The sequence below is a fragment of the Pseudopodoces humilis genome, chromosome 1 (genome assembly GCF_049639895.1).
Source record: "Pseudopodoces humilis isolate 2021_Gansu_Grassland_sample_001 chromosome 1, ASM4963989v1, whole genome shotgun sequence".
NCBI lineage: Eukaryota > Metazoa > Chordata > Aves > Passeriformes > Paridae > Pseudopodoces > Pseudopodoces humilis.
Genome location: NC_142200.1, coordinates 148642109 through 148663346, shown reverse-complemented (window position 1 = coordinate 148663346; position 21238 = coordinate 148642109). Strand labels below are relative to the sequence as shown.

The following is a 21238-nucleotide window of genomic DNA, read 5'->3' as shown; positions in this document are numbered from 1 at the left end:
GTACTCTGCTTCATTTCTAAGTATAATTTGGAAGAGTTCAGTGAAGGTCTGCTTTGCCTGCCATGAAAACAAAGAACATTCCTTTCCATAATGGGCAGCACCAAGTGAAGAATGGAAAAGCAGAAATTGGCTCAGTCTTACAGGCAGACACCTGAAAAATGGTGTAGAAAATTAAATTACATTACATGGGAAATTAAAAATTAAGAATCATGAGAAGTTCATATGTTAGCACATCTGATTTTGTTTATTTTTAAACCACCCCAAAATCCAATCATGCTCTATGTACATTGGCAATACATGGGATAGCACACCAAATGTAGACAAGAAAGATAAAATATATTCTGCTTTATTTTGCTGGTGATTTTCATTTTTATTCTTTTTTCTTTGACAATCTACTCAAGTAGATGGAATGATCCAACCCATACAGATTCCTATGCCAATCCTACCTCACCTCCCAATCCCACACTGTCTCTCAGAGAGGAGAATCCATCCCATTACCTCTGGGGGGTTTTGCTGAATGCTGGAATGTGCTGATTTTCTGTCAGTTCCTCTGGGCCTCGTTTTTTATGGAAAACTGTTTAGTGCAGAACAAGTATTTCAGCATGGATCTGCTTTAACTATATTCTATAGTTAGTAGGTAAGACCAGGTAATGCTTTGGGTTACTCAGGAAATCATAAGTAGCACACACACACACAAATTTAAACAGGAAATAATCTTCCATGTCATTTAGAGTGTTAATTTTCTTTCTCGTTTCCAGTGTTGCTTATTTCGCTAAGCACTGCTGCAATTCTTTCCACTTGTCTTTATGCTCTTATTTTCTTACAAAACAGTACACTAGGCTTTCTGTATAAAACATATATATAAACATTTATATATATATATATATATAAAAACAAAGCAACCACCCCCAAAATGGACTTACAGGTATGTATTTGCCCCTCATTAGAAAATATACCGTGTGTACATCTGTTTGTGGTCCCTGAATGCCACAGTGCTGGCTGTTGGAATGGGGTCAGAGAGAAAGGGGATTTCTTTCCTCCTTGTTTTGCTTAAAATCACCAGATAGATTACACAAGGTGAACAAAAGCAGAGTAGCCACAGGAACCATCAGATCCTGTTTACACATTGGCACCACGTCGCTCCTGTTGTCATCGTTGTTGCTACTCTCCAATTTGAATTCTAGTTATTACTTCCCAGGGGGAAATATATCTATATTTTTTTTTTGGTCACATATACTCTCCCCTCACAAGCAGCTGGATGCAGGTTCAGGGAGAATGAAACACTAGAAAATCTGAAAGATCCTGTGACTCTGGAAATTCTTACCCTGCCTAACTTTTCTGGACCTTTTTTTCAAAGATGATAGATCACTTGGGAAATTATGGTTAATTTTACCTAGCAACTAATCTTTAGTAACCTTTCATTCCAAAAGATGCTTTTGGACACTGATTTGAGACTGGTTTTTTTTCCCATTCATTGTTGGCATTAGATGCCAGCCTTGCATGTTTGTATAAATACCGTTTTTACAGGAGTAAGGCCTCTGTTACTGGTACAGATGGTTCTCTGTCCTCAATATCGATTCTTTCAGGAAACAAACTGGTCATTGGAACTGCTTATCATTACTGAGTGATGTAGAGGAAGAACCCCCCATGCTAAAAACAACTCAAAATTGGGTGGTACCAATGGAGGAGTGTCTTGGTTTAGGGTTAACCCAGGACATTGGGTTCAACTCCAGCCCATTTTATTTATGTCATGCAAAGGCGACCTAAATAAACTGCACCCCAATTTATTTAGGTCATGACTTATCAACCTAAAGACTCTGTAATTGAAAAACCCCAGATATAAAAAACACTATTAGGATTGGGGGACAAAAAAAAAAAAAAATAAAAGGAAAACTGTATTGAATTAAAAATACCAAAGTACTGCTTGCTGGTTTACAAAGAGTCTATAACACTGATAAAATCTTCGGAAACCAATGTGCTGCTTTTTTGTTTTCTGCTTTTTTTTAATTTTTTCTCCCCTCTCTCCATGCTCTTCTTTATTTTGGCTTCATTTCAACTCGGGAGTTCATATCATCCCCTTCCAGGTCATACTCTTCTACTTGGCCACTGGTCCACACCTTCATGCGGTCGGTGAGGTCGCTGGTTCTGGGCGCCAGGATGAAGTCGTAAATCAGGGCAGCACTTGCTCCTCCAATGATTGGGCCAACCCAGAAAATCTGGAATATAAATCCAAATCAGTGCATCAGGTATTTCTGCATTTGAAACTCCTCTGAGGATTCTCACTGTGAAATTTGCAGCCTATCCACCTTGAATGTTTACTTAACCACATGGCATAAAAACAGGGATTTGTCGCCATGAATTGGTGATAGACCAGAGGCGAAGAACTGTGACTGTGTTGTCAAGTTGTGATATTTAAAATCAGTTACCTACTGCTCAAACATCTCTGCTACTCCAGATAGACTTGCAGGGGAGCATAATTTCTAAAACAACAGGGCACTAATTTCCATTCTCCTATTAAATTCCAGTGATAGGTGAATTTGAAAGTAATGCTTAATGAGCACCTAATTGGGGGCCTAATTTGCCACTGGATGCTGCTTAGCTGGTGAAATTGCTGTGATTGAAGTGGCCTAACCACTAAAGAATATTAAAATTTAGAAGGAGAGGTAATAAAAGGATTTTAGTAGACAAGTTGATTTTGTTAGAAATAACAGAAGATATTGAAGACTTTGCGGGGTCAAAGCACTACTGAGTCTAAAAACTCTTTTATTCAGCAATATCAGTAGTTTAACACAAATTACTACCTCTATCTTCTTCTGTCTCTACAAAGGATAATAATTTTCCTATTAAATTTTGAAAATATTAAGTCTTCACTTAGTTACTTCCCTTTACTGTCCTAATAATAATGTTCAAGTGGTAGACACCACCAAAATTTCCCCAGTGTCCTCTTACTAAGTTTTACTCTTTAGGTTAAAATGGAATCCGTATCCAAAATTTTCACAACCCCACTGTATTACCACTAAATTTCCACCTGTTCCTATGCAACGGGCTGCCAAAATTGTAAGTAGGAGATTTGGAACAAGCCCCATTTATATATTCAAGAACACATGCTCATTTACAACTTTATACCAGCCTTCTTTATTGAGCTTTGGCAAAATAAGTAAATTTTTGTGAAGAACCTCGCTTTAACTACATCTAACACAAGGAATAATCTAAAATTTTTTGTGTTTCCAGAGCTCTTATCCTTGAAAACAGATAAGCAGACACTCATCTGTAAGATCCTGAACATTTTATTAGCTCTTAAGTATTGGATGATCCATTTCAGCTTATAAACGTGCTTAAGAATCTTTCTAAATTGAGTTTTACCAGATTAAGCAGAAGGACTTTACAAACTCAGTTTAAACAATAAATACACAATACAGCATTCTGTGTAATAAGGCTTCAACAATTAAAATGTTTTAAATAAATAAATATAAAGGGGAATAACCAAAGAAAATCTACTGTATTGCTTTGAGTGCAGAGGCTGAATGAGCCTGAGGACTTTTTGTTTGCCTGAGGCTGGTCAGGATTGAAAGCAGAATATTTTTTGTTAAATCAAATGGAAATGCCACCTCTCTGACTTGGTCTTAATGATACGTGTTGAAAAGTTTCTGATCTTGTAGGTCATGTGTTTTCAGAGCCTCTCGTGAGTTAAACAAGTTTACTCAACTTACCCAGTGATTTTCAAAGTTGTTGGCAATGAGCGCTGAGCCGAAAGATCTGGCTGGGTTAATTCCACAGCCGGTGTAATCAATCTGGGAGGTGGAAAGAGAACCAGAGGTGAGGCACAGATGAAGCTTGCCCATCATCTCCCTGCCTTCACTGGCCCACCCTGAGTTGGGCAGATTTAACCTCTGAGGGCTAAAACTTACAGCGAGAAGATGTCCCAAGGCAACAGAGAGACCAATGGCCAAAGGTGCCGACCCCGAGACGTCGTTCCTTCTCCGGTCTGTGGTGGCCAGAACACACAGCACCAGCTGGAAGGTGGCAATGATTTCAATTCCCAGCCCTTGGCCTGCATTGATTCCCTCTGAAAGCTGCATGGAGGTGAGAAGAAAAATGTTATCTCATATTCCTGCATGACTTCAACCAGTGTAACAAAGCTCTGCGGTGTCTATTTCCTCGATATGAAAATGCAGGCCTGCACATCCATTTCTCTCCTGGGGTTCCTTTTGCTTAACAGGGGAAAAAATAGGAAGGAATAGAAAAAATTGTTGAGAACTTATTTTTGAAACACTCCCTGCTGTAGTCAAGCCTAGGCATAAGAAGCTTTTTTTGATCCAATGTGGTTGGTTCACAATTCAGCCAAAGTGATGTCTCAGCCACTGGGCACAATGAGAGTGTAACTGACCTACATGTGAGAAACAAATCAGCCAGAAAGTCACCCTCAGCAGAGTTTACTTTTACTGAAGTGAACTGTGGTGCCTTAGGACAGTCACTCATTGCTTCAGGGATTTACACATTAATATTAAAATATAAATATTCCACATATACTTTGAATTAATTGCCTGAAAATCTGCCTCTAATGCCACAGGAAATACCCTGAGATTCCCACAGACTTCATGTGGGACTGGTAGATGTGATAGAACACCACAAGTATGTAAAAACTATTTAGATATTAATATTTAGTCAACCTATCTCTAATTTGCAAAGATAATGGTGTAGTCAGTGGAGACAAGATCCATTCACCTGATGAAATGAAGTGGAACATTTGAAAGCTCTGTAATTTATTTTTTTTATATATATCATTTGACTACAAAGAGCTTAGACACCTAACTCACAGGTAAACTACTTTTTGCTGTCCTAGACTTAGACTGAATCTCATTTAACATATTTGGGATACATAAAGAAAGTCCCCAGCTGAGGAATCCCAAGGGGCTGATGGGAGTGCTTCAATTTTCTACTGAATTAGATTATCTAGAAAAGCTCAAACTGTCAGAGATAAATATTCCAATTGTATTATTAGGCATGAAATCAGTAGAGTCTCTTGTAAATGCTGTAGAACATATTGAAACCATGGTGATTCCCATAAATGGACATTACAGAGCAGATATGCTGTCATATTTCAGGAGTACTGCTAAAAACATGTGCCTAACAAGAAACCATGGAGGTAAAGCATTTGATGTTATAACAAGTTTTGAGTTCTGCTTTTAATTTTGCTGTATGCAATGGTGTCTTCATTAAGGCAAGGCAAGTCTTGAGCTGAATAATTTTATGTTAAGCAGAAATAGCTCACTTGCATGGATGGGATGAAACATGAGCTTGGCCACAGGCCAGAGAACTGAGAATGTGACTCAGAATAGGAAGCAAACTCTGCAAAACTTATATTCATCTGTGCTATCAGTAGGTTATCACGTCTGTCAGAGCCTCTGCATTAAAAACTGCTGGGTCATACATAACAAAAAACATAATTACATGTTATTGTGACCTGTCCAGAACAATGAAACCATGGGAAATCCAGCTATTAATCTGGTTTTGTGGTTTATGCCCTAATTTCCCCAAAGCTAGTACTTGAAAAACTTTAACACTTAAAGATGGTTAACTGAACTCTTTCACTTTCCACAGGTGCTGTTCACATTTCTTGTTTCTTCTCTTTAACGAAATCTAATATCAAATTCCTAAGCAATGAAATAAAAAGTCACCTGAGTCTTTCCTCAGCATAAATCTTACTTTTAAATCTGGCTAATCTGAAACACTAATAATGTATTTTTATAAATTGTTCTTTAACATGAAGGAGCAATATCCTCTGAGCTGGATGTACTCTGTCCACAAATAGAAGGGAATTCTGATTGAAAGGATGAGTGTTTTGGTTCCTTCAGCATCCATGGAGTAAAAACTGAAATCCATTAATGAAGCCTTCATCATTATCAGAACTTACATGTGAGAAGTATGAGTCTGACATAAACGCATCCATTTGAGATGCAGTGAAAATTGCAGGATCCAGAAATTCCTGCTTGATACCTCTGAATTAATATCCTATTTCTTTTGTAAAAGTAATTAATGTATTTTTAAAAGAAGCAAAATATACACTTTTTTTTTTCACTGTAGAGACAGTGGGATTTTATGTCTCTCAACAAATTAGGCTTACAGCGTATTTCCTTGTATCAAAACCAATTTAAGAATCTGGACTATATACCCTCTGGAAAATCTTCTCTTACATTTGGAAGGCAAATTGGACAAAGCTAAAATCCTGGTGTCTTAACAAATATGTGGCTGATGTGCGCATGCCCAAAAACAGATAAGAAACCAAATTCTTTTCTATCATAATGCAGCCCCAGAGAACCCAGAGCTGAGGTCTGACACATCAATGTTAGCAGTGGACAAAACCTTGACATTTCAAAAGTTTAAACACTGGCCAGACATTGGGCTTTCCCTTCACTTGAAGGACCTCTATAAAAAAAAAAAAATAAAAGCAAAATTATTCTTTAAAAACCTGTAATAATCCTTATCTTCAAGAGACGGAAATCATATTCTTCCTTTCCCTCCAGGAAAAACACATCCTACAGCTGACGTGACTTGAGGTCATTCTCCCTGCTAATCAACACTTATTGATGGGCTGTGTGGAATCAAAGAAAACCTGGAAATGTCATAGGAAACCTTTTGCTTTCCTCCAGCTGGGTAATTTTACACAGCCTGCCAGAAGCATTAAGGTTCCACTGTGAGAGCAAGGACTCTGGGCCATATTCCAAAACAGGGCAAACCCAGGCAAACCTTGGATGTCCTGCTTTGCTGGAGCCTGCAGTGTGGAAGTGTAGGATAACAGAGTATTTATTTGCCACCTTATCAGAGCTAAATTATCCCTGCAGCAGCAGCCTGGACCATCCATGGTACACATGGAACAGCACCAGGGTTCACCATCCCAAGTACACCCCAGAAAAGCTTTAGAAAGGGAATAGGAAGGCACATCCCCTTGTGCCAAGTTAAAATGTACATGTACATGTGCATATTTATATTTATTGACCTTATTCACAGAGGATTTGCAAACCCAGATAACATTTTGCACCTTCTGAATCTGCTGGTTTAAGGTCTTGACAGAACCTGGGAGACACAACCAACATGAGTTTGTCATCCTTTGCTTGTATTTTCTGTATGTTATTCAGGTTTTTAAGGAAAGCTTGAAACTTTGTGGAATATTTTTTAGAATACGAGACTCCAGAAGCTTCAGGAGCTTAATCTGAATTTAGTAGGAAGCAGTTCCACACATTAGAGGCCACATTAGAGACTAAAAATCAACAGCTGTTCTTAACATCTGCCATTCTGCTACTGAGAATACCCAGAACACAAGGTGAGCAATATCTCTGGTCTCTAAATAGACAAAATAATGCTTTGAAGCAAGACACAGCCACTTCTAGTGCAGTACTGGGGTGAAGAGAACCCTTTCCAATGACCTGTACCCACACTGCAATGTCTTTTTCTACACAGACTTCTTTCCCTTTTTTGTTCACATGAATAATTCCACCAAACTTCATTTCTAAGTCAGTGCTTTGACAGAAGAAGCACCAGAAACACACATAAGAAATGGGCTGAATCATTGGCAAGATGTGAGAGTTGTCTGTGGACACATTTGATCAGCTGAATCAGTCTTGGCTGCGCCAGCTTGCAGTGAGAAAATCCCCCCTCGACTGTCACAGCTCCCAGACAAGGAGCAGAACATGTAGACACCCCTTCTGTGAGCTGAATCCCTCCATTTCCTGTCCCAATGATCCCATGATTAATAATTTTTTCCCTCAGTTCACTATGAATCTGAATAAGGTCACGGAATAAAAATCTACCGTAATTCAGTAAATGCACAGAATCACATCTTATTCACAAAACTCCAGTGCAACTGCTTGGAAACTAAGGAAACACTGAAGGCACAGTGGCTCGAGAGACGTTCAAATGAGGAGTGTTAAACCCCAAAAAGTGTTATCTAGACATGAACATGAGAGTTAGCTGAAAGGAACACCTGCTTTATGTCTTAGGAAATGGGCAGTGGCCACATCACTTCCATAACATCAGACAGGAGATGGGAATGATGGAATTTGTTTCCCAGAAGTGCCATGTTTAGCTGACTGACTCCCACAGCAATAATTTGGGCAAATTAATGGTATGTTTTCTTTCCTTTAGATTTTTTTATGTTTTTTTTTTTGGTAAGGACAGGATATTTATGAGTTGTCCGCCTTTGGAAGAGAAACGGGGACAGGAAATTAAACGGGCCCAAGGTAAACCCCACTGTGTACTTCTCCAGTGGCTTCATATTTTTCTCATTACGAGTGAAAGTATATCAAGTTCAAACCTGTTTCCCGTTATATGGATAAGACACTTTGTTATGCAAGGTGGTTCCATCACGTGGTGCTGAGCTCCTTCTCATCCAACAAACTTAGCCCTGGATTGGAGCTTCCAGGACCCAGCTTCCTTTCATATAACAGAGATTAGAGTCTCATTGTTCCAGAAAAAGAAAGAAAAAAGAATAGAAAAGAAAAAAGAAAAAAAAAAAGAAAAAAAAAGAAAGAAAGAAAGAGGCCTCTGTAATTGCAGAAGTCCATTTTTCAGCAGGGGAGTTTTTCAGCTTTCCCCTTTCTTATGAAACACCAGAGCAAGCCCTGCCTGCTGGTGTGGTTTTGAGGGAGAAAATTTAAGTCACAGCATTTTTAATGGCTTGGACTTCTCTTCCTTGCGTGTCCTTACCATCCTACCTAAATCATTACCTTTTCTTTGCCATGGCAGACATTTTTCTTGAAATTAGCATTTTATTCAAGTAAATTCTTGCTGTCTTGCAGAATTTTCTTCCTATGGCTGAAAATTTCCCTTCTTTGACTTTCCTTCTTTTACTAAATAAGGAATACTCTTCACCATGGTTTAGATGGTTCATTCTCTCTTTGCCATCCCCTCTTTTGAAATATTCATCATTCTTTTTAATGCCAACTAGCTATCATTGAAGTGTTTGGCTGGCAAAGTTCTTTAATGGGATGTTCTACAAATGTAATCTCAGAAATTCATCTCCCTACCTCTTTCCAAGCCACATCCCATCATCTTGCCTGTCATTTTGTTTGACTTTTCTCACTCTTTCAGCTCCAGCTCTGCCATGAAACTTGATGATTTCTGCATTGATAACATACCTTTATTCTCCTGGAAGTCTGTCCTACATCTCCATGGCCATAAACCGTCCCTTGAGTGATAGTCAAAATTGATTCAGAGACTTCATCCCTGGCTGTTTAACTACAGTTATTCACTTCTACCCTTGCTATTTAACAGTATCACTCTGACATGGATGTTTCTACAGCCATTAATGGAGTATTAGGAATTCAGGGAGTACAAAAGTCTCATTTCTTTAGCAAGGAGAGACAGGCAAAGATCTGAAGAGTTTCACTTAAAATTATATGACAGGAGCACTCAAAAGCTGCTTATGAATTAGCTTTGGATCGTATCCTACATCAACAATGGAAGCATTCAGCAGAACCTGGGGACAAAACATATTGTCCTCTGCTAGATTATCCTTGCTATAAATACAGCCTTGGGAGCTCTAAAGGGGACTCATTCAATTCCCAAAGCAGAAATCATATTTTCCGTTCTTTAAGCAGCAGACACCCTCCAGGAATAAGGCTGAGCTCCCTCCTCCTACCCTCTTTGCAGGCTGAGGAGAAACTATCCAGGGCTTTGTGTCGTAGTGCCATGGAGAGAAAGAAGGGAGAATGATTATTATATTAAACAAGAGCACATAAAATTTGTATGTCAGACCAAGACAGGCAGTAAAACTTGGTTCCTCTACAGGACTGGCATTTAGCACAGCTGGTCAGAGACAGACAATTTTTTTACTTACACTTTTACTTTTTGATGTGCCTCTGGGAAAGTTGCTTGGGAGTTGTTGTTTTTTTTTTGGTTAAATGTTGCTGCTGAGAAATAAACAACTTCTATTCAGAGGATGAGGAATTGTGAGGCTTTGTACTTTTTTTCTTTACCTAGCTAAACCTAAGCAAATAGTTAGTTTTCTGTAATAGCTGAATCCCTCGTTTATACCACAGAGCTGTTTATTATTTCTTCCATTACCAGCCTAGAAATAAACAGTATTTCAGTGGGGAATTTTGGGCATATCTGAATTTTGAGCCAAATAGCATTTTTCTTTCTATCCTGTTAATGGAGTAAGACCTGAATTTGCACAAACCTCACAGTATAGTTACTGACAATTTCACCAAAGTAATATTAATTTTATATTTCTAGACAAACTCCAACAAACCTGTGAAGTTCTCAAAATTTACGAGTCAACCTTATGCACAGCATTGAAAATTCAGCATTTCCATGGGGTTAAAAAGCAGCTCTGAGCCTGTGCAACGCATTTCAGGAATTGGGGGAACAATTCCAGCTCCTTCATTTCTCCACCTTGCTCATCAAGGAAGTCCTTACAAAGGAAGGAAAAGGGGCCAAACCTGACCTTACCCATTCCAAACGCAGCCATCAGTGCCCTCAGGAGGAGTTGTGTGTGTGTGTGTGAGGAAATGTGCCACATTTCTGCTCTGAAAGCATTCATTGACTCCACTTGGCACAGAATTAGAGTCAAGAGCCTGGAAAAGTTTAGTTTTCTGTGACACCTCCCCGCGGTTCCTAGAGAGGGGATGCACAGGACGTGTCCAGGGAAGCACACAGAGGAATTCTTTATGCCTTTCTAGCCTATGAGTTGTGCCTTTCAGAGCTCTCAGGCCACATTTTCGCCCTCCTGCTGTTTATAGTTTCCTCCAGGATGCCTATCAGGCCCTGTATATTTGATTTAACAGGTTGATGTTGTGCCTCAGCCTCAGATCTCCTCAGCTTCAATGAAGCTGCAGCAGCCAAGCACCAGCGCTGGCTCTGGATGCCAGGAAGATCAGTACTTTCCCATCAATTACACATTAATAAATACTCATGGCTCAAAGTGTTCCCAGCCAGGCCAGAAAAACCGCCAGGAGACAATTGTGGTACCAGGTAAAGACCCCTCTGTTATTGAATTATCTCAATTAAGCTGGAGAATGGACAAATAAGCAAAAATGTACTACTGCCCTAAAGAAAACAGGCCATTTCCTCTGGAGACAAACAGGAAATTTTTCAAGGGCTATCTTTTCTTCCTTTAGTACTTGTGAGGTGGTTTGGTATCCTTGCTTTAAAAATGCTTCACTTAAAACAATCCAGAAAAAAAAATATGCAGCCCAGATAGTGATATTTTTTTAGGATTCTTTGATTAAAGAAATGTTATTCTCAGCTCCCTGAAGGTTTGCATTATCTGCTAAAACCCACAAGCCCTGCTACAAAAGCCTAGTTTTTTGGTTTGTTTTTTTTTTTTACCATTGCACCCATTTAACTATAATTAATCCATAATGTTCATTCTTTTGCTGTGGACATTTCCATTTGTTCTCAGGCTGTGGTCCTTGTCATGTCAGATCTTGGTTCAGAACCCACACCTACTAGTAGGTATTTTTATAAACTTTCCAATTGGTTTAAATTAAAATTTGAAATTTGGGTTTATCTCATCTGAAGAATCTTTCTGTCCATCTGTCTCTGGTGTGTGAGTGTATTTGGGGTGTGCAAACACATAACACACAGTACACCCAAATATACTTGGTAAAATCAGAGATCTCTGTGGAAAGGAAACCAATTTTAACTGTTTATCGACCACTCAGGAAAGGTGGTGATAAAATCAATTTTACTTAAATCCTACTTAGTTTGACAGTTGACCAAACAGAAGAAATCATTCTCTGAAAATCCCACCATGACTTCATTTGTATTACAGTACTAACTAATCTACCAAATGCTTTTAGATCTATGGAAACTCATTGTTTTAAACACCCCTCTGTACCCCTGACAGGGATTTCTACCATTTCCAAGTAGAAATAAATGAGGAGAACCTTTAGTTTGAAGCCTGCAGAGCATTTACCAAATGGTCATCTTTGGATCCACTGGCACAAAACCCACTTTGATCTCCTCTGTTCTGGCACAGAAGGACTGGGCTGCAGGAGAATGAGCACCCAGGGCCTCTCCTTGTCCCAGGAATGCCGTGCTGCTGCATCCCTCGGTGCTCCCTGCCAAAATCCCGGGATATGGCTCTATTATTAGAGAGGCGTTAAGCAAATCTTCATAGGAATGGAAATCAGACAATAAGCTCCGAGATCTGAGATAAGGATTAGAGCCATAACCCCAAATTCTCTGGGGGATGGGTGATAACCATCAGGTTTATGTCTCAGCCCAGATGTTTCTGCTGCTACTGTGTGAACTCATTAAAAAGTGGCCGAGACCATGGCCAGTTTTGAGCAGGTGCCTTTCCTGTGTCCCACCTGCCCTGCCTGGGGCCTCTCAGTACAATGCTGGCAAGCCTTAAAAGCCCTCTGCTGCAAAAAAGCTGTCAGTGAACAATGAGCTATTGTCTTTGTTAAGAAATAAAAATCCCAGATCAATGTCATGTACAGGAACCATTTTTTCTCATTTTAAAAGATACAGCAGCTCCTGGTCCCTCGTGAAGGTTTGAGTCCTCAAGCCCACAGATGTCCCAGCAGAGGCAAAGTTGGCAGGAAAAGCCTAAACTGGATGAAAAATAGGCAGAGCAGAGGGCAGAGAAAGGGAGAATGAAGCTGCTCACTGTCCTAGACTTGAGAAAGGCACGATATATAATCTGCATTGAAAGGAAAAAAAGCATCCAAGGATTTTTCAATAAGCGCTAAAGGTCAGGAACTCGGCTGCGTGTCTCATCCATCCAGCAGCACCTCTGGAGCTGCAATTTTCCACAGTGACTCAGAGGAAAAGCAGCATCACTTACTCAATTGTCCCCTCACACTGTCAAGCTCTCAGTTTATTTTGGATGTTCTTCCAACTCGAGCCGGCTTTGTTTAATTGGAGGCTGGAGAACGGGCTCGTAGGGCGCGGGCACGAGGAGACAGGGAAATCACAAGGCAAACACTGAGTCATCCAGGGTAACCAGGCAAGTCCTGCTCCCCATGGTGAGAAGGCCACTCGTGTGGACCAAATGTGGGGAGTGTGGTGATTACCGTGGGGAATCCCCTCTGAGACAAGTTTCTAAAGGATGGGAAACATCCAGTGGGGAATATCAGGATAAACACTTCAGTGCTGACCCACAAACACCGTTAAAAGGTGTGGCAGGTCTCAACTACACGAAAGGGAATTCCCAGTGCTTGTGCAACGTTATGTTTGCACTGGAAATGCAAATTGGAAATTTGCTGGGAGAAAATTCACCTGCATGGATGCCCTAGAGATAAGATCATCTGCAGATGATAAGGAACCACATATTTTACCACATCCTATGCTCCACTCTCCTGGAGACAAGAAATTGTTCATCCTCCCCAGGCAGCACAATATGTGTGGAGCTGGGGACGTGTACACAGTAAAGGAAAAAAACCCTAAAAATCTCCAGCACTGAGGTTCCAAGTTGCTCTGTTGCTGCTGGATCACAATCCAAGTGGGAGTAGTTATGGAAAGAGGACTCATTCCCATCACTGGAAGTGTTGAAAGCCAGGCTGGATGGGGCTTGGAGCAACCTGGGATAGTGGAAGTTGTCCCTGCCCATAGCAGAGGATTGGATCTTTAAGGTCTCTTCCAACCCAAAGTATTCCATGACCCTGTGGTTCTGTGGTGTGCCTTTGGTGAGGGTGGAAGGTGTCTCAAAGCAGCAGATGCTGGCCTGGTATGAGGAGTCAAAGACTCCTTTTTCCCTGGCTTTGAGAACTAGAGCTGGACATGGGGTGATTATCCCCAAAGGACATTACACCCTGGTCTGCACCAACTCTGTCACAGCTGCTCCTGATCTGGGGAGCCCCACGGAGCAGCAGAGACACAGCAGACGTTCAAAGGGTGCTCCAGCAACAAGTAACTCTCCATACTCCAGGAACAGTATCCATATGAATATTCACCTGTCTTAAAACGACCTCTGAATCCACTGACCACAGATCTCCTCTGGCTTTTCCAAAGGGCTCTTTACACAAACAACATTTATCAGTCCACTGGGTGTTTTCTAAACCCAAGCCCTCCTATTTGTTTTTCTTGGTTGTTTTTCTTTTCCCTTTATCTACCCAAGCAATGTTACCTTCAGGTCTGTTTTTCTTGCCTGCAATTTTTGATCCACTTATAACTTTTAAAAAAATATCTTTCATCATAAACTCAAAGGCAGAGTTTTCAAACAGTTTCCAAATTATAGCTCAGAGAGTTAGGGGACACATTTCCTGGCACTCTCATCACTATGCCAAAATACAGAAAACGATGAAATTGTGAAAATTGTGAAGCAGTGTCTACATTTGTCACAAAATTCTAATTATTTATATATACCAAGATATTTAGCTCAGGTTATTAGATAGATAGATAGATAGATAGATAGATAGATAGATAGACAGAAAAATATGAAATAACCTGAGTTAAAGAAATTTTCTGAGCATGTTTTTAAAAGTTGGATAAAAGTTCTTCAGACAAACATTGTTTAACAGCAAATATTGTGTTACTTTACAGCACAGAAGTCTCCTCTCACCCCTCTTTCCTGCTTGAGCTCTTTGTTGGTCATTAACTGCCTGTGCTGAGTAGTTTGTTCCATTATCCAAACACCAGATCTGTCCGTACCAGACAATAGCCAGCTCTGCTGGCAGATGAGCACATTTTGGATTTGCTATTCTCTATTCTTACAGTTTACCTAATGGAAATTTGTAACGTGTAGTAATTCAACTTCCAAAAAAAGATACAAGATGATGTAAGGAAAAATATTTGAATTTTTAGAAGAGCAAACACACTGCACACTCCTCTTCCAGCTTCTCCAATTCTCAAAGTTTTTACTTTGGAACCCACACCACTACTAAAATATATTGGAAGTTAAGTGTCTTAAAAGGATTCAGTAATCTAAATACGCCTCGGAGTGTTGTCCAAAATGTCTTACTTGGGACCAGCCAAAGTAACTAAAAATATATCTGTTGACTTAAGAAAACTTTGGATCAAAATCCTAATGTGTGACTGGTTTGCTTGTCTTAGTGTAAACCAAACCTTAATAGTGAGCATGTTAAAGGAACATCCTGCATTTTCATCCTCCCTTCTTTCTCCTCAGCCTTGTACTGTCCATGGCTGGGTTTTGTGCTTCATTTGATTGTATTTCCTTTTTTCCCTTTGTGCAATGAGCAAGACACGTATTTGTCCCACTTAATTTTGGATACTTAGCAGAGGCTTCCAAGCCTGGAGCCTCAGCGTGGCAAAGAGGAGCTGGCTGTCTCTGGAAGCAACTCAACAGACCTAAAGTTTGATCTAATCCACAGGGGATTCTCTCATTCTCTGTGGATTAGGAGGAGCCAGTGGAAATGGGTTCTCAGCTTGGTCCCTCAGTGCAGGACCTGCAGCCAGGCAGGAGAAATCTGAGTTCAGGAATGCAACCCCACCCAGTATCCACTGGGAGCACTGGATGGGCACTCACTCCATTTCACTGCCCCCACCACATTTTTCCTGTAAAAAACACCTCTCCAAAAGCACGGCAGGGTCAGAACAGAGGACAAACCACCCACATCCAGACCCACTTCCCAACCTTGTCAAACAAGCAGCACTCTCTTTCTATTCCTTTTCTGAGCAGGGAACCCACACCTTGTTATCCACAAGAAGGGCTGGAAGACAGAGCAGCTGGCAGGGCTGCCAGCTCTGAGCCTCCTCTCCTTGTCCTCAGGTTAAAAACCAGAGCAACAAAAGTGCCTCTGTGGTTTCTCCTTGCCAGCTCTTTGCTGAAGGAGACATCTGGGTGCTGTGGTTTCAGGATGTGCCCCGTTGAGATCGGCTTTGCACAAGCACAGCCCCTCTGCTGCTGCTCCCCCATGCCTTGGGCTCAGACCCAGGTCCCCCTCAGCCCTCCCCAGCCACTCCAGGCTTGTCACTGGGAAATGAATGAATTTGCTTTCCTTTCCTCTCTAGTTCTTCCTCACAAGGGAGCAGAACAGCTGCTGCCCTGGCTATCCCCAGTGGGGTCTCCCCATTGCTCCTCCAGCCAGAACATTTATAACTGGATGCAAAAGAAAAAGAAACAAAACTCTGAGTATTTTCCAATGACAAACAGTGAGATCAGAGCTTTTAGAAACAACATTCTCTGTTATTTAATTGCACAGAAATTGCTGATGGATTTGTAAAATTTATATGATGGAGATTTAACCCTGCCTGGTTTTGCCTTTATAGCTTGAGGAGTTACTGACTGAGCGGCAAGAAGAGCTTCACAAATGGCCAGGTTTAGAGCTTTGGTTAGAGGAAGAAACCAGTCATCAGGATTTTATGGAAGCAAAAGGGAAAAACCAAGCTTAAGTGCTACCAAAACCAGACCTCCCGTGTTTAATGGCTGTTGGACCTCTCGAGGAAACCACTTGGGCGGACACCCTGTCCCATGTGGTTGAGCTGTTCCCTCTGTCAGTGGTTTCAGAGGAAAAGATCACGTATCACACTCACAGCCAGAGCCTTCTGGAGTCAATAAAATTATTTGCTCTTCTTCCCCAAAATGTTTTGAGTTAACCCATCAAAATTTCCAAAGCACTGGCAGGACGGAATAGCTGCAAGCACCAGGAGAGAGGGAGGTGAGCAGCCAATTCGCAGAGTAACACGAGGGTGGATGATGCTGAGCTGCCCAGGAATCACCTTAATATCAGATCTTATTCTGTTTTGAAAACTTAACACATGTTCTGAATTAACTGTAATGTCAAATTACAGTATTCAAAACCATATTGCTTTTTTGCCTAAGTTATTTCAGAAGAGATATTGCATTTGCAGCTTTATGTCCCAAATACCCTTGTGACTTCAAATGGGCAGAAGATTTCAAATTAGCTCAATTTACAAACTGCAGTCAGGAATATTGTGCAAGAAAGGGGCCAAGGAAAATATGTGAAATACTTGTTCTTAAGAGATCAAATAAGTGTCCAGAAGGAATTTCCATTTATAGCACTGTGTGTCCTGCACTGGCTGTGGGACTGCCTCTGACAGTGGGATGATTTCAGGTTTAAAAGTGTATTTATCCATTTTTTTTCCTCCTATTATGCTGCAACAACAACAGCAAAATGACATTTTGAGGAGGAGGAGTTGTGGCCAGGCAGTTTTTAGGCAGCATGATGTGAGCATCTGGCTGGGAGAGAGCTGGAACCTGCACCTCAGTTACCTGTAGCTGCCGCACATTTTCATCCAGTTCACATGTGAGAACTCAGGATTTGTCTAATTTTTGCCCAGAACTGCACAGAAAGGGCAGCTGGGATTCTGTCAGGCAGGATCTGAGCACTCTGCCTAATGCAACAGGTACTGCTCACACCTTTGGGGATGGGATTTCTCTTGCTGCACACCTCTCTCTGCTCCCGTGGGTTTTCATTGCAGCCGTCACCAGCATACACAGATCATTAATTACTCAAAATGAACCACACTCACAGAAGCCAAAACAACACTGGTATATTAATCAGCATGTCACCTTAAAGAGCCTCAGAACCACCAAAGGTCATAAAACTGCCAGTGCTTTCAGTGTTAAATTGGCATCAAATGCCTCCTTTCAGCAACTTGGATGTACAAAACTGAACATAAGCAAAACTGATCACTACCAGAATATCCTAAAGCTCCAAAATGAGGGTGGGGAGGAATGACCATCTCTATGACATCCTGGTTATCAGTCAGGACTGGATTCTCTGCTACAATAAACACTCAGCCTGCCCGAGGTCACCAGCAGCAACAGAACCCCCACATCCTTAGCAGATCACAGGTGCTACATTTCTACTCGAAAAAGAAAGAAAGTAAAGGGGGAATTAAAAGTTTCTACTTACAGCATTAAGCCCCAGGGAGTTTTGTGGCAGAGAAGAGGTGACTCCGGAGAGAATGGCTGTGGCCACCACTGCCCCCAGGCACTGGGCGAGGATGTACATGAGTGCCTTGAAGATGCTGATCTGGCAGCTGAGCAGCAGCCCCAGGGTGACAGCCGGGTTCAGGTGTGCCCCGCTGATGTGGCCCACGCTCTGAGCCATGGTAGCGATGGATAACCCAAAAGCCAGAGAAACCTTCACGTTGTCCTGAGACCTCGTTGATGTTTTGTTGCCCACCACGGGGAAGTTGAAGCCCAGAGCCGAGCCAATGCTGATAAAAATAAAAAGGCTCATGGCCAGGAACTCAGCCACCACTGCCCTCCAGAACATTTTCTTCCTGAATTCACTAGCCATCTTTCCTCTTTCTTTCTCTCTTTCTCTCTCCCCTCCTCACTTTCCCTTCTCCCTCTCTCCTTTCCTTTGCCTGATATTTTTCCTTTGAGGTCTGAAGAGAAATCTGGAGGAAAAATACAGTCCTTGGATTATTTATAGGGCTTTGGGTGGTCTGTAGGAGGGAAGGGGTGTTGCACAAAAGGAGGAAAGAACATCTACATAGATGCTGACTGCTAGATTGATGTAAGACACTGTTTGCCTGCCAAAGTTTTTTTCTTCCTTTTTTTTTTTTTTTTTTTTCCTTTTCCCCTCCCTTAACAGCGTTCGATCTCTGCCACCGTTTTTTAAGAGGCTTTTTAAAATTCTTGGAAAAATCTTTAGGAGAGCCCCAGGAATCTCAGCCTCACTTCTTTAACTCCTGTGTCATCTTTCAGCGCATGGATCGGAATGAAAGCTTTGATGGGATTTCTGTCTGGAGCTGAAACAGAAAGCAAAGTTATCAGTGCAGGCTGGTAAGTTATTCACGCTCAGCTTCAGCGGCAGCAGCAGATAACAGCTGAAAGTAGTAAATAAAACTGACAGCTCAATCCACACTCCAGAGGCTTCAGTAGCTCTGTTTCATTTGTAAAAAAAAAAGGTAGAAATGTCCCTTCTGCTGGCTCTGTGGGCTCGGAGCTGTTTCGGATGCCAAGTCTGGCGGCTGTACGGACACACTTGGATTTACACAGCTCGCACGAGCTGCTGATCACTGGTGAGGGATCACTTTTAATCTCTGTGTAAATCTGCCATAACACTGTGCTAAGCTGGAAGCTTTAAATGCATGCAATTTGGATGCTGAAGATGATTTATTGTGGGTTTTTTTTTTTATTTTTTTAAATTTATGTCGTTTCTTCACTTTTCTTTTTCCAAGCACGGAGGCGTCTCGGGGTTTCCCCAGCCTTCCCCTTCTGACTGGTAGGAAAAAAGGCATTTTGGGGGCTTCCTAATCCTGCAGTGAAAGCCCATCTCTCACCACCCTGCTGAAGGTCAGCTCAGCTGTCCAGGCTGTCGCCAAGGAGACTCTGCTGCCACTGAGCCTCAGGGCTGGCCAGACACACAGAGGGGAGAGCAAGGGAGAAGGGAAATGACATGCTTGGATTTGCAGACAAAATGAACCTCCTGGCAGTGCCAGAGCCTCTCGGAGCAAAAGGTCTCAGTGCCTGGATTTATCTCCACGGGGCTCGGACACACGGCTCAGATTAACCCCTGTGCTCTCAGATCCCTGCCTGCTCCAGCAGCTGAACATCCCGGGCTTTGCTCTGACTTCAAACCAAGGAAAATCTGTTCCAGAGGCAGGAAGTAATTCCCCAGGTGCAACTCTTGAAGGATGGGTGTTTTAAAAGCAGCCTTCTTCTCTGCCTCCTCTTTTTTCTCCTCTTTCTTTAATGCATTGGTAACATCTTCTGAATTGTAGTTAAATTAATTCGTGGCTTTTTCATTTGGACAATATGTCAGTGAGAAGGAAAAAATCAAATACACACCTGGATAGTATTAGACAGCCAATAAGGGGGTTTTTAAAATATATTTGGTCTTCAAAAGATGATTCAGTGACAAAGCTCAAAACAGTTTAAATAAAATCCCAGATGTCTGCAGCTTGACATACCCAAGTTCTTATTCTTTCTAGGCATCAGATGTTCTTGATTTTTCATAGCCAATTTTATTTCCTTTTTGTTTTATGATACTCTTACACAACAGGACTGTACCAGTGAAGAAGGAAAAATCAAAGAAAAAAGAATAAATTAATTACTGGGTATACCCCTCTAATTACAGTGGGACTTTGATGAGGAACCACGTGACAGACAAATCAAAAACCAAATTTAGCCAAATAGTGGAACATAGTGGAATTTTAATATAAGGTACAGCTGATTCTTGTTCTATCCTGTCCAGTGGAACTTCTTATTTACTGCAAACACTGAGACAAAGATCTTCAGGGATCAGCTTCCCTGGTCCTTCCAAGAGGATGCCCAAGACCCAGGCAGGGCATGTACCACACACCTCAGGGAACTGAGACAGCAGAGCCCTGTGAATAGTTTGCAAGAGTTTCCATGTGTCCCAGATTGGCCTCTGTGGGATGGAGCTGCCCAGATAATCCACAGGAAACTCCCTCTTTACTCACCTCTTCCTACAATTAGGAGCTGGATGACCAAGTCCCTCTGTACCAGTACTGATAAGGTGAGGAAGAACCCCTCCAAGAAAAACTTTCAGAAGATGGGAAAAGAGACTGGGGAAGTATTGCAAAATGCTCCCCTGCTTTCTGCAGTCTCCTCTCAGCATCCCTGACTGGCCTGTGCCAGAGACAGAAGACCAGGAAAGCCAGACCTGTATGTGAACAACAGAAATATTAAATGTACCTCAAGAGTAGCAGGTTGGGCACCACCTTGGTGTTGAACCCGTTGGTCAACTCGCATTTTCATCCTTCATTTGTCTTTTTATAAATGTTACCAACCTCTCTTTTTATATTTTGGAACTTGGTGCTGCAGTAACTCAACAAAATGGTCATTCAGACAGAAAAGGAAAAAAAAAGAATCTGAAATAAACTCAAAACAACAGGGAATACACACAAATAAAAGAGACAGACTTTTCCTGTGCATAGAAAAAACAAGTGAGGAAACAGAAGACGACAAAAAAACAAATATTCTGCACAAATAGAGGGAATTGTGGAAAAATTAAATTATACAACGGTGTGATTGTAATAAGGAAAAAGGGGGGAGAAAATGTGAGTACAGAAAGCACACATCAGTTGGACTTCTTCAGAAATGTCCACCACAACACCAATCTAACTGGTGCCCAACTTTTCCAAAAACCAAGCTCTCTCCCGTGTTACTCAGGCTGATGGCAAAGACCCCAGTGCTTGGTAAAATAAACAAAGTACATTCAGACCCCAGAACCACCAGAAGCCCCAAAAAAGGGCAAAATCCAATTTTCTGCATATCAGATTAAACTGGGGTTTGTGCAGACAGCTTTTCTGGGCATAGTTTTAGTTTATGCACCACAATTGAAGGTAGGGTTTGGATTTTTCTAGAAACAGAGATGCCTGCCAAACT

The 21238-nt window shown here is 41.4% G+C and overlaps 1 protein-coding gene across 1 annotated transcript; it reads right to left on the bottom strand.

Moving 5' to 3' along the window:
* Window positions 1-221: 221 nt before the first annotated feature.
* Window positions 222-18368, bottom strand: AQP1 (aquaporin 1 (Colton blood group)). The gene is made up of 4 exons (XM_005527781.3): window positions 17787-18368; window positions 3909-4073; window positions 3711-3791; window positions 222-2216 (listed from the first exon to the last, which is right to left on the bottom strand). Exons 1-4 carry the CDS (start codon window positions 18174-18176, stop codon window positions 2037-2039), a joined length of 816 nt encoding a protein of 271 aa, XP_005527838.1. The 5' UTR covers window positions 18177-18368; the 3' UTR covers window positions 222-2036.
* Between the last annotated feature and the right edge of the window lie 2870 nt (window positions 18369-21238).